Source organism: Monodelphis domestica, chromosome 6, assembly GCF_027887165.1.
Source record: "Monodelphis domestica isolate mMonDom1 chromosome 6, mMonDom1.pri, whole genome shotgun sequence".
Taxonomy (NCBI): Eukaryota; Metazoa; Chordata; class Mammalia; order Didelphimorphia; family Didelphidae; genus Monodelphis; species Monodelphis domestica.
The window spans coordinates 92,376,698-92,389,605 of NC_077232.1; the positions used below are offsets into that span (position 1 = coordinate 92,376,698).

Sequence of the window (12,908 nt, forward strand, 5' to 3'; positions counted from 1 at the left end):
CACAAGAGCTAGTGTTTTCCCCTTTACCCAGAAGCCCTTGATCAGAGACTAGATCATTATCTGCCAGGGAATATATTAAGGAATTAAATATAGAAATTAGAGCTCTGAAGGGAGAAATCAGTATATTTTATAAGAATAGAGAATTCAGAAGATGAAGGATTAGAGAGAACTCAATTTAACTCTATCAACACTTTCCTCCAAACAACTTTAAAATAATGCCTCAAATCAAATTTTGGAGTGGCAGCGCCAACAAAAGTCCAGGATAAAATCTTTTTTTGGCAACAGAAAACTTGAGAGCTCTGGAAGCTTAGGAAGTTTGTAATACCAGGGGGGAGAGTTGTCCAGAGGGTGGTGGCAGCAGCAGCAACTTTAAGAGCTTTTAGCCCAGAGACAGTAAAAGGTCAGAGAGCTGATCACAAATAGATTACAGGGGAACTTTTGCTGACTCTTAAGTACAGCTGGCCCTGGTTGGTAACTATTGCTCATATTTGATTCTGGGTCTCAGTTCCAGCGGGAGAGGAATGCTGGTTGTTGTCACAAGGAAGCAAGGGCCCTGGTTGCTATTCCATGGCAAAGAGGAGACTATCATTTGTGGCTACAAAAGATCATGGGCCTGTCCTGGGTAAAGACCAGAGCACAGACAAGAAAAGCAGTGACCATGCCTTTCCTAAGATCATACCACTTCGGAAGAACCAACAACTTGCAGACAAAGCCACCCTACAACAAGCTCTGGAAACAACAATACAAAAAGCCTGAAGCATAGTATAGTGCTTCCTTCCCTTGAGGTGTGCAGAGTTCAGCTTTAACATAAAATTAAAAGTTAAGAAGTAGCCTGGAAAAATGAGCAAAACACACAAAAATTATTTAATCATAAAAGCTACTACTGTGGTAGAGAAGACCAAGATAAAGACTTTGAAGACAACAATGTAAATAAAATAGATGCAAACAAAGCCTCAAAGACAAATGTTAATTGAACCCAAGATGAAAAGAATTCCTAGAACAGTTAAAGAGATGAATGGTAGAAGAAAAAAATTGGAAAAGAAATGAGTAATGCAAAATAAAATTATGAAAATTATGAAATGTAGCACAAAAATACCAAAAATAAAAACAATTGGCCTACTGGTAAAAGAGGCACAAAAATTCATAAAAATGGACCTTTTTAAAAAACAGAATTAATCACTTGAAAAGGAGGTACAATAACTTCCCTGAAGAACATACTTTCTTAAAAATTAGAATAGGACAAGTCAAAGCTTATGATTCAGTGAGACAATAAGAAACAATAAAACAAAGTCAAAAGAATAAAAAAGAAGAAAATGTGAAATGTCTCATCAGAAAAATGTCTGACTTGGAAACTAATCAAGGAGAAGTAATTTAAGAATTATTGGGCTACCTGAAAGTTTAGATCAAAGAAAGAGCCTATACATCACATTTTAAGAAATTATCAAGGAAAACTTTCCCAATATCTTACATATTAAATAGAAAATTGAAAGCATATACCAATCACCTGAAAGAGATCCAAAAATTAAAACTTCCAGAAATATTATAGCCAAATTCCAGAGGTCTCAGGTCAAGGAGAAAAAATTACAAGCAACCAGAAAGAAATAATTCAAACATTGTGGGGCCACATTCAGGATCATGCCAGATTTAGTAGCTTCCATGTTAAAGAATCAAAGGATTTGGAATATGATATTCTGAAAGACAAAGGATCTAGGATTATAACCAAGAATAACCTGCCCAGGAAAAGAGTAAAGTGCTTTAAAGGAAAAACTATATTTAACAAAATAGAGAATTTTTAAGTATTTGCTTAAAAAAACCCTTAACTTCTGCCTTAAAAATTGTTACCAAGTATTGATTTTGAAGCAAAAGAGTGTTAAGATGTAGGCAATTGGTGTTAAGTGATTTGTACAGGGTCATATAGCAGGTAAATAATAGAGGTTAGATTTGAACCAAGGTCCCCCCAACTCCAGGTCTGGTACTCTATCCACTGTGCTATCTAATTGCCCAACACTAAACATCTCTGATAAAAAGTCAAGAATTGAATAAAAATTTGACATTCCAAAAGAAGACTCAAGAGAATCATAAAAAGTATACATGAAAGAGTAATAAGGAGTTTCATAAAGTTAAACTATTTAGATTCTTCTATGGGAAAATGATAATACAACTCTTACCAACATTATCATTATTCAGGTAATTAAAAGGAGTTTACATAGAAGGCATGGATGTGAGTCAGTTATGTTGTAATGATTTCCAGGAAAAAAAAATAAAAAGAGGAGAAAGGTTGGTGCTCTGGGAGAAGAGGAAAAGGAGAAGTATCATGGGGAAAATTTTTCTCATATAAAAGAGGTGTGGAAGGAAGAGCTTTTATAGTGGAGAGGAAAATGCAGGGCATGCAATGCTTGAGTCTCACTCTCATCAAAATTGCTTTAAAGAGGAAAGAAGATCTTATATGTATTTTCTCTCTCTCAAAAGGGAAGACAGACTAAGGGAGGTAGTGACTAGAAGCAAAGCAAAAATTTGGAGAGGAACGGGAGAGAAAGAAGCCAAAAAAATAGGATGAAAGGAAAAACAATAATCATAAGTGTGAATATAATGAGATGAGCTCATTCATAAAATTGGAGCAGAAAGAATGGATTATAAACCAGAATTCAATAATATATTATTTACAGAAGATGTACTTGAAACATAAAGACATACAAAGAGTTAAAATAAAGCACTGGATTATTTTAACTAAACTAAAAATAGGCAGAGATAGCAGTACTGATAGAGAAATCTAAAGCAAAAATAATCACAACTAAAAGAGGTAATCAGGAAAACTACATTTTGCTAAGAAAATTGAAATAATATAAGAAAAAATTATAACAAGTTTCTCTTTAATAAAGACCTCTTCTCTAAAATGTATACTGTTTAGAACTGTCAAATTTATAAAAATAAGTCATTCCCCAACTTATTAATGCTCAAATGATATAAACCGTTTTCAGAAGAAATCAAGGCTCTCTATAATTATATAAAAATGCTCCAAATCACCATTGATTATAGAAAGATAAATCAACTCTAAGGTACCACCTTACACTTTATCAGAGAAGACAAATGCTATCGGAAATGAGGGGGGGAAATAGGCACATTAATGAACAATTGGTAGTGAAGTGATTCAACTATTCTGGAGGACAATTTGGAAAGAGGCCGAAATGACTATAAAACCATATAACTTTTGACCCAGCAATACTACTCCTAGGTCTGTATCCTAAAGAAAAAAAGAAGAATCTATACATACAAAAAATATTTGTAGCAGCTCTTTTTGTAATGGCAAAAGACTAGAAATCAAAGGGATATTCATCAATTGGGGAATGGCTGAACAAATTGTGGTATATGGTTGTATTGTGATATAAGAAATGACAGGATGTATAGTTTCAAGAAAAAAAAAACAACACATGGCAAGACCTATATGTGGGGGTGTAAAGTAAAGCAAGAAAAATTGGGAGGTTATTGTAATACAATAGCAATTTTGTCATGATGATCAACTGTGAAAGATGTGACTACTCTCATTAATATAATTATCCAAGACAATTCTAAAGGGATCATGATGACAAAATGCTACTCACTTCCAGAGAGAGAGAGAACTGATGAATTCTGAGTACAAATTGAAATACAATTTTCTCACTTTTTTTTGAAATGTGGATAAGATGAAAATATGTTTTGCATTATTTCACAAGTCTAATTTGTATTGTATTGATGGTCTTCTCAGTACATGGAAGAACTGGCCAAAAGGAGGGAGAAAATTTTGAACTCAAAATTTAAAAAGAAGAGAATGCAAAAAAATAATAATAAATTTATTTTTTAAAAAAGAATTTAAAAGAAAAGAAAGTCATTTTTTTCAAAACAAAAATATTCTCTGGAAAGTAGAATGACAAAATTAGGCACAAAAATATAAAGTCACAATAGAAATTAAACAAAATATAGTGATCTTTTATGAAGACAAAGAACTCTATCAAACTAGAATACTAAATTTAAAAATCAAATGAATGATTAAATATTATAGGTTTTTCAGGAACAGTGGAAAAATTATGTGAATATCATACTGAAGGAAATTATAAAGAAAAAATGTGCATAAATGTTGGAAATGTGGGAAAGAAAAGATTGAATCTAGCAACCTGGATTTAGTTCACCCAAAAGCAATTTAGTTAGACTTTAGAATTATACTCAGTCAAAACATGATGCAAATAATAAGAAAAAAACTTTCACATTCCAAGAAAAATGAATCAAAATAGCATTGATAAATTTTATTTACAGGAAATCAATAGAAAAATTAGAATATAATATTCTGAAAGGTAAGAAAAGCAGAAAAGTAACATCCTGCAAGACTTCAGAATAATCAGTGCAAATAATTATTTGGTAAAATGAAAAAAATTAAGAATCTTCTTAAAAAGCATGTAGTGATAACCAGGATATTCAACATGTAGATTTGTTAAAGTCAGGTAAGCAGTGAAAGGTAAAAAGTGAGATATATGTTTTAATTAATTTAAAGCTAGACAAAGTTAATGTGATTTTTTTCTGTATTTAAATAAAATAGTATCTGAAAGACATTGAGTGAACAATGAAAGTTTCTAAGACCAAAAAAATCTAAGAAACAAGAAAAACACATGAGAGTTAGAAAGGGTGAGTGTAGAAGTAAGTTTTAAATGAATATTTTAGAGACAAGGGTTCTCATTTGCCGAAATCAGTGTCATTACTGATGGGGTAATATAGAGGAAATCTTGGGTGGAAAGAGGGGAGTCAGAGACAGAGGAGTCTGAGAAAATAGTGGTCAGGACTTGAGAAAAAAAGTGAAAGATTTTCCATTTTTCTCCCTGCAGTTGACAGAAGCTTTTGCCACAGTTGTATCTGAGGTAATTCCATCACTAAAGGATTGTGAGAGAACTGTTGTATGAGGAAGGAATTGGGAACTTCCTCACTTTAGAGTCATCTGACCACCAAGAAATGGATCTGGTCTTTCACCTTTTCATTTATTTCTTTTCTATTCTAGGTGCAGAGTATGGAGGCTCCAATATGGGCTGTGAGCATGAATGACAGGGATGTAGACATCCAGGAATCCAGGCCAGATGTTGCTCAGCAGCAGCAACTTGAGGAACAAGCATCTGGGACTGCAGCCGAGTGGAAGCAGCAGTGATGCTTACTTTGGATGTGAATTTATTGGGTAGAAATTGAGCTTAAGCTATGAGCCTAGTTCTCTCCCTACTCCCTTTCAAGAATAAGGTGTTATAAGGGGGGATCATAACCTTAACCTTTTGTGAGACGTTTTTACTTTGTTCTGGTTGAATTAAATATTCCATTGTAAAAGCTATCTGATGTTAACTGCTTAAATGGAACTAGACTGGTCACAGAGTCCTTAAAATGGGACCAGAACAAAGGCTATTGGCAGATGAAAGAGACAACTTCCCCTCACCATTTCAAAGAACCTGATGGAGAGAAGCAACAGACTTGGCCTCAAAAGAGTGGGGCCAGAATTGATCATGTTACATATACATGGTTTTCTGGCACGGCTTATTTCACTTTATATTAGTTCACAGAAGTCTTTCTATTCTTTGTATTCATGTTTGTCATCACATTTTATTCATGTTCCTTTACATAAATGTCCCAAAATTATCTATTCCCCAATCATTAGGGAAATTATACTTTGTGTCCAGTTCTTTACTACCACACAAAATGTAATAGTTGTTGTGGCTATAGTAGAAATAGTAATAAATATCATTAACCCCCCAAATAGTTATAGGAGAAGGAAAGCACAAAGAATAGGACCAGATCCAATGGATTCTGATTATAGAGTATTCCTAAATGAACCCTGCTGTATTTTTCAAGAATTAATATTCTTGGAAATGATATTTAGAATATATTTCAAGGTGGGGAAAAGATTAACAAAAGGGAATATGGAGAAAATGTCTAATTCTAATAGGCAAGTGGTTAGATGCAAGAAGAAAACTTATGTCCTCTAGAAGCTTCAATCTATATGGGGGAAAGAGAGAGAACGAGAAAGGATTACAAAAGTACAAACCTGTAAAAGATTATATTTTAGAAAAGGGAAGGAAAAAGGAAGAAAGTAGAATGAAATAATTTCTTGGAAAGAGATATTACAAATTGGTGGAATTGAAAGTAAGAAAATGGGTTAATGCCTCTCTCTCTGTCTCTCTTTGTCTCTGTCTCTCTCTGTCTCTGTCTCTGTCTCTGTCTCTCTCTCTCTTTCTGTGTGTGTGTGTGTGTGTGTGTGGAGTTGGGAGGCAGTTCAAGAGAGTGGAGAATTTAGTACCATATTCTTAACCTGGGCCAAGAATGGGAAGTGGACTGAAAGGAAAGGTGAGGAAGGTCAGAAAGGATAGACAGTATAAATTAAACTGTAGAGACTAAAGACAACATGAAAAGAGAGAAGGGAAAAATATTAAAAGTGTTTAATGGGCAAATACAAATTTAACATTGTTGCCCTAAATATGACTTGGTTAAATCTTCCCAAAATTAGAAAAATGGATTTTTTTTAACACACTGCATTAAAAAAACCCACACATATCCTAAAGATATCAACAGAATGAAAATGAGGGGACTAAAAGAAAATCTATTTTGTTTTAGTCAACTCTGAAAAAAAACAAGTGGTTCTTACTGAGGTAATGATGAAAATTGATAATATCAAAAGAAACAAACAGAAAAAATGTCTAACTTACATGTTCAATAAATATTAAATGAATAACATTATTTACTATGTATATTTACCAAACACTATAGTAGCTATCAAAAGTATATTACTAAAAGAATATCTCAAAATTTTGTAAGAGATACTGCTAGTGATATAATATTAGTAAATGTTTATATAGCCTCTGAGAGCTGGAGAAGTCCAATAAAAATGAAAAATGAAAGACCAAACATATTGTTACAAAAATATATTTGAATGATCAGTTCAGAATGGAAATATTAAAGAACAAGTACATTTCTCAGCATCCTCTAGTATCTTTGCAAAAATTGATCATATTAGGCATAAATGAATCTGAAACAAATGGCAAAGAGTAAAATGATAAACATTCTTCATGGAAAAGAAGGTAATAAAATAATAATAAAATCTGAATAACAGAAAAATGAGAACAAAAAGCACAATGCAGAGATCACTAAAAGGAAGCCAAACTGAATAATTTTTTTCTAAAGCAGTAGTGGTCAGGGAGATCATAGGAACTGATAATGGAATATCTTTCACTTCAAATATCACAGACATGGCAGACTACAGTGATAGAATGTTTTATACCTTGTCATATTGTCATTGTATCAATTGTTTTCCATTGTTACAATGAGGGCTTTATTTTGTTCCTGGAGTAGGGTGAGGGACATATCCAAAAAATAATTTTGCTATAAAAACTTTTTAAAAAGAGAGTCTAGGACCCCTTCTGTGTCATTGAAAGAAAATTTGTGCATGATCACCTTTTTGAGTGAATGACAAATATTTGTTTGGTTTGATTATGAACATAAAATAAAGATAAATCAAAGTATATGGTCATTAAGAATCTTAAGTAAAAGTCTGGGAAGAATGATATGAACTGATGCACAGTGAAGGGACCAAAACTAGAGATCTTTTAAAACAGTAATAACACTGTCAATACAAACAATTTTGAAAGACTTAAGAAATCTGATCAATGTAAAGATCAGTCATGATCTTGAGTTCTGACGATACCCCTTTCATATAGACTTGTGATGGCCACTGGGTGGAAAATGAGACATATTTTTTGGACATGTCCAATGTGGGAAATTGTTCTGCTTTGACTAATCACTTGCTACAAGAATTTTATTTTTTTCCATGGGGGGCAGCGATGATGGGAAGTATGGAAACAGATTTTTATTCATTAGAAATAAAGAATGTAAGCAGGGTCATTTAAGAATACAAGAGCTATTTGTACAGTAAAATGTCTGCATTCAGAAACCTCTCAGAAAGTAATTGAGACATTCCATAAAGTTGAGTATTTTTATAAGTTACAGGTTTATGTAATTAAGCACTTCTTTTATCATTGTTTTAATTACTTCTATTCAATAAAATGTCTGGTAATCTTTCACAAACTCAGTTTTTGTTGTTGTTAAGTTGCATCCAATACTTTGTGGCCCTATTTCATGTCTTCTTGACAAAGATATTGGAGTGACTTGCCATTTCCTTCTCTAGTTCATTTTGCAGATGAGGAAACTGAGGCAAGCAAGGTTAAGTGACTTATCTAAGGTCACAACACTAGGAAATATCTGAAACCAGATTTGAACTCACAAAAATGAGTCTTCCTGACTCCAAGCATTCTCTCTGTGCCATCTAGCTGCCAACTTATTCTTATTCTCAAACTGATTATCATTTAGCATTTTCCTAATGACTCAAGGGCACCATTTATGAATTTCAGTTATACCAGTCTATAGTATAGTGACAACTATACAAAACTATACAGCCCCTATGTCCATTTTACCATATGCTCAATGTTTGCAGGCAGCTGAAATTTTTTAGTTCTTTCACTGCTTCTTATAGATCTTTTCTTCCAAGCTATCAATTGTCACTTTTCTGATCGCAATGTGACTGCCTGGAGTAACCTTTCTTTCCTTTGACTCTTCTTTTTTTATTTGTTTGTTATATTTGAATACGGAGTTAACTTATTTGACAAAAAGCGTATATTAAAACTATTTCTTACTTATTTCTATTATCGGTTCTTTCTCTGGATATGGATATGTACAAGTCATTCTTCAAATAATATTTCTGTTGCTGTCGATAATGTTCTCTTGGTTCTTCTCAATCCGTTCTTCATGATTTCATTTAAGACTTACCATGTTTTTCCCAAAATTAACCTTTGTTATTTCTTACAGTAGAGTAATATTCTGTCACAATCATATGCCACAACTTGTTTATCCATTTCCCAATTTTTTTCCAGTTTTCCTCTCATTTTCCTGTTCTTGGCCACCACAAGGAGACCTGCTATAAATATTTTAGAACTTATAGTTCCTTTTCCTTTTTCCCTGAACACCTTAGACCTATTAATTTAAGCCATTGGTGGACTTAGAAACCAGGTTACTGATAGTTAGACCTATATCTAAAATAAGTAAATAGGCTCTCCTCTGAGGAGAATATATGGATTTTGTGATAGCCATTTTAACCACAGTGGTCTTATTTCCTTCTCAGGTATGTTCTAGAAAGGCAATGGAGGGATGAGAATAAGCACTTATTAAACACCTATTTTGAGCTGGGCATTGTACTTACACATTTATTTTATTTATTTCTTAAAATAACCCTGTGAGCGAGATGCTCTTATTACCCATGTTTTGCTTTTGAAGCACAGGTTAAGTTACTTGCCCAGGGTCACATAGCTACTAAATCCATAGCTGGATTTGAACTTAGGCCTTTATTACTTCAAGCCCAAATACACTATCCATTATGCCATAGCTAGCTGTCTCTGGATAACTGAATTCTATGTAAGTGAGGTACTAGTGTAGCAATTAATAGATAGAAAAAATATTGAAAGGCAACATGGTAAAAAATTTATATCATATCATCTAGAAGTCAGAGGATCTTAGTTTGAGCCTTTGCTTTGACATTGCTTACATTACTTTCGGTAAATCACTTAACTTCTTGAATATCAGTTAGGTCTTCCATAGTACAGAGGTAATAATAATGCACTGCATACCTCAGAGGATTTTTGGGAAGCTCAAATGAGATAAAAGATATAAGAATGCCTTCATAGAATGCTTTAACATAATATTTTTAAAATTTAAGGGACTAGTGGGAAAAAACCAAGACCTTCACATTTCTATAATTAACTTCTAGTTATAAACAACCAAACTTTTCTGTTATTATTCTTTGCATTTCAAGTATGGAAGTAAAATAGAAAAATGAAACTTTTCATGCATAACCCATTAAAAATATGTTTACCCATATGTGGCATTAATCTTTGGAGAAGGCATGACTACTTTACATTCTAATCCTTGTTTTCTCTAGAATGTATGACATAATGAATTCAATATTAATTGTTTTTAATATTATACTAAATGGATGGCATTTTATATGAAAAAATAATCTTAATAGGAAGCAGAATCCAAGAATGGTACAATTAATCATTTTGTCATTTCCTATTATTTTTCTCTAGTGGTGGGCCTGTAGTTGAAATTTTAACCTAAAGAGACATTAATAAAAGAAGAATTTAATAATAATATCTTTCTAAGAAAAAAATCATTTCAAGTGGATAGTAAATGTCATGCTGGCATTAGAAATTAGATCTTAAAGGCTGGTTAAATTTTTTTGTTTGCATTTTGGGGGCAATTTTTCATTTATCTTCAGAAAGATTAATAACCTCTATGGTGTCACACACACACACACACACACACACAATCTTTAAGTTCATTAACATATTTTTGACACTGACTTTTACTTGATAAATTAAATCATAATAAATGAATAAACACATAAAAATGAAATTATAATAAATCCACAGTCATTTTCTTGTTAGTTATATCCCATTTCTTCAAACAAAGGAGCTAGGATGTAAGTCATGTCAAATCAAGTCAAGTCAAGTTGGAAAGACACAATTTCTGTACTTACTTAATGAGAGTTTGTTAGGGCAGAAAAGCCAAATATACAAATTCTTATAGGGCAAAATATATTAATTTAGTCATCTGGCTTTTTAGTTATTTTTCCCAACCCTGTGCTGTAAGCAAAAATTTTAAAGTATGTTGTCTTCACCAAAATGACATTATTATTTCTTAAAAGACATAATCTCTAACATCATTTTCCATCAACAGTTAATACTATATGTTCTTGCTGTGGGGTGGGCCAGCCTCCCACAGGGGATGGGGTCTTGGAGGTGGGATGGTGTTGGTGAAATGATGGATGGGACACAGCTTTCTCATTCAACCCGTAGCATAGGTTTCACAGGATAAACTGCTCTACTTTGGCTGAGGCCTGGCTTTATTTTATACCCTCATGATCACACATCTACTTGGCACACAGTTTCATTCTCAACATACATGTTTCCATAGAATCTAACAAACAGACAGGAAGCCTAGGGAGATAGTCAGTGAAACATTGTTGCTAAGGGCAGGATCAGTGGGTAGAATCAACATGACCCAGATACAGGTTAGGGAATTCAGAACACAGATTTGCCAGAAGTTTTTATGCCTAGAAAAGGGGGTCCTATCTTAATGAGTATGTAAGAATCCTTAGGTTTAATTTTGTAAGTGGGCTCTCCTGGTAATATCCTGGGGGGACAGAGTGGGACATCTGTATTAACCCTGCAAACATGTTGCTCTCATCTATTTTTCCTGAGGCTAAGTAAGAATAATAATCATGGCAATTCCAATAATAAGGGGATGTTAATAATGGAAGTCACTTAGGGGGGTTTCAGTGGGGGTTTCCATCCTTCCTGGGGATTGCTTTGCATTTCCCGGTTTCCACATGGACCGTGTCAAACAACGTGGTCTTGGATAGTTCCCGGAATGTTCTAAGGCATATACAGCTCTAATCGTCTATATTCTATGTTCTGATGGTCTTTCAAGTTATCATTTTAGTGTGGTATAGTCTTAAGCCTCAAAGAGCACTGGCATTCATATTTTAAAGTACTTCTAGCTGCAGTACTAAATGTCTTTTGTTTGAAGGAGCCTTCTACAATTCTATGGTTGTCCATTTGGCATCAATCTCAAAGAATTTTATTCTTTTTTAAACGTACAAAACAATCAATAATATTAGCTACTGGAATAAAATGGGATTTTAATTTTTAAAATTAACACACTGATCTCAAACCTAGCACAGTGTTTAGTACCCCATTCAATATATCAACACCTAACTGGATGCTTTTTAAATAGAGTAGGTATTCAATATAAACTTACTGAATGAATTTAGTAGATGATTCTTAATTAGTTTTATTATTCCCTGATGTCAATTAGCAATGGGTTGGGAATGTTTACAAATGGACCTTAGTAATTCTATTTCTCTTGCTTCCAATCTTTGTGACTTTGAACATATTACTTAATCACCCTTTGCCTCAGTTTCTTCATCTGTAAAATGAGGGGGTTAGATAAGATGGCCTCGGGTTATTTCCTATAAAGGTGTAGTAAGTTGAAATTTTTTGGCTGATAAAAAAATATTCTCCATAGTTTCATTTCTACAGGAGAGCCACTTAGCCCTCTTGAGAAGATGTCATTGCCCTCTAATTAAAATGTTTCAGAAATATGGTTTAGACTTGTAAGTGATAACTGTTTGCTCAGTGTTTTGAACATCACATTGGAGACATTTAAGCCATAAAGCTGATCATGACAATAAATTGTACACTTAGGGAGAGCCATCATATCCATCAGTTGAAAATAGAGAAGGGTAAAAGGGATCAGATGGGCAGATGTTATTTCACTCACATCATCTCCTCTGAGTCCCGTCCCAAGGGCAAACTGCTGACTCCCCTCCAGGAAACGGATCTTAACGTTGTATACTTTGTTTCTATGAAACACCACCAAAACATAGGGTTCAGCCATTGATTTCTTGGAGCTATCTCGAACAAGGAAGGTCCCATCCTGAAGTAAAGGAATGACAATGTCAGTTCTTTAGTGATGACAGATCCTTAACACTTAAAAATCTGGCTTTATTTTCTAATGGACTCAAGAAACTTGCATTTCTCAATTAGAAAATGATATCTAAAATTCATATAATAAAAATGAGAGCAATTTATTTCATGCCTTGAAAACTTACAAAGAATATTTCTCATAACATTATGAGAGTTGTAAGCATTATTGTCTATATTTTATAGATGAGGGAAATGAGGCTCAAAAAGGTGTAGGTGGAAGGGAGAGGCAGAATATGAGATAAAACCCCAAAGGTAGGCTATTGCCAGATTGGGTAAAATCTTGAATACCAATTAAAGGATTTTGAACTTTTCATT

At 33.4% G+C, this 12,908-nt stretch overlaps 2 protein-coding genes across 3 annotated transcripts in view; one reads left to right on the top strand and one right to left on the bottom strand.

The window, feature by feature from the left end:
• The window catches only part of ZNF518B (zinc finger protein 518B), an 81,610-nt gene extending 71,430 nt beyond the window's left edge, over nucleotides 1-10,180 (top strand). The window contains exon 3 of the mRNA XM_056802430.1: nucleotides 5,021-10,180. Within this exon, the coding sequence (XP_056658408.1) occupies nucleotides 5,021-5,164 (144 nt within the window). The 3' untranslated portion in view covers nucleotides 5,165-10,180. The remainder of the gene's footprint in view (nucleotides 1-5,020) is intronic.
• The window catches only part of CLNK (cytokine dependent hematopoietic cell linker), a 96,771-nt gene that overhangs the window by 8,303 nt on the left and 75,560 nt on the right, over nucleotides 1-12,908 (bottom strand). Inside the window, exon 14 of one of the 2 annotated variants that reach the window (XM_007496734.3) lies at nucleotides 12,388-12,543. In XM_007496734.3, coding sequence (XP_007496796.2) covers nucleotides 12,388-12,543 — 156 coding nt within the window. Of the gene's footprint in view, nucleotides 1-6,905; nucleotides 12,544-12,908 lie in introns of those variants that run through there. The other variant, XM_056802431.1, reaches the window with a different exon arrangement.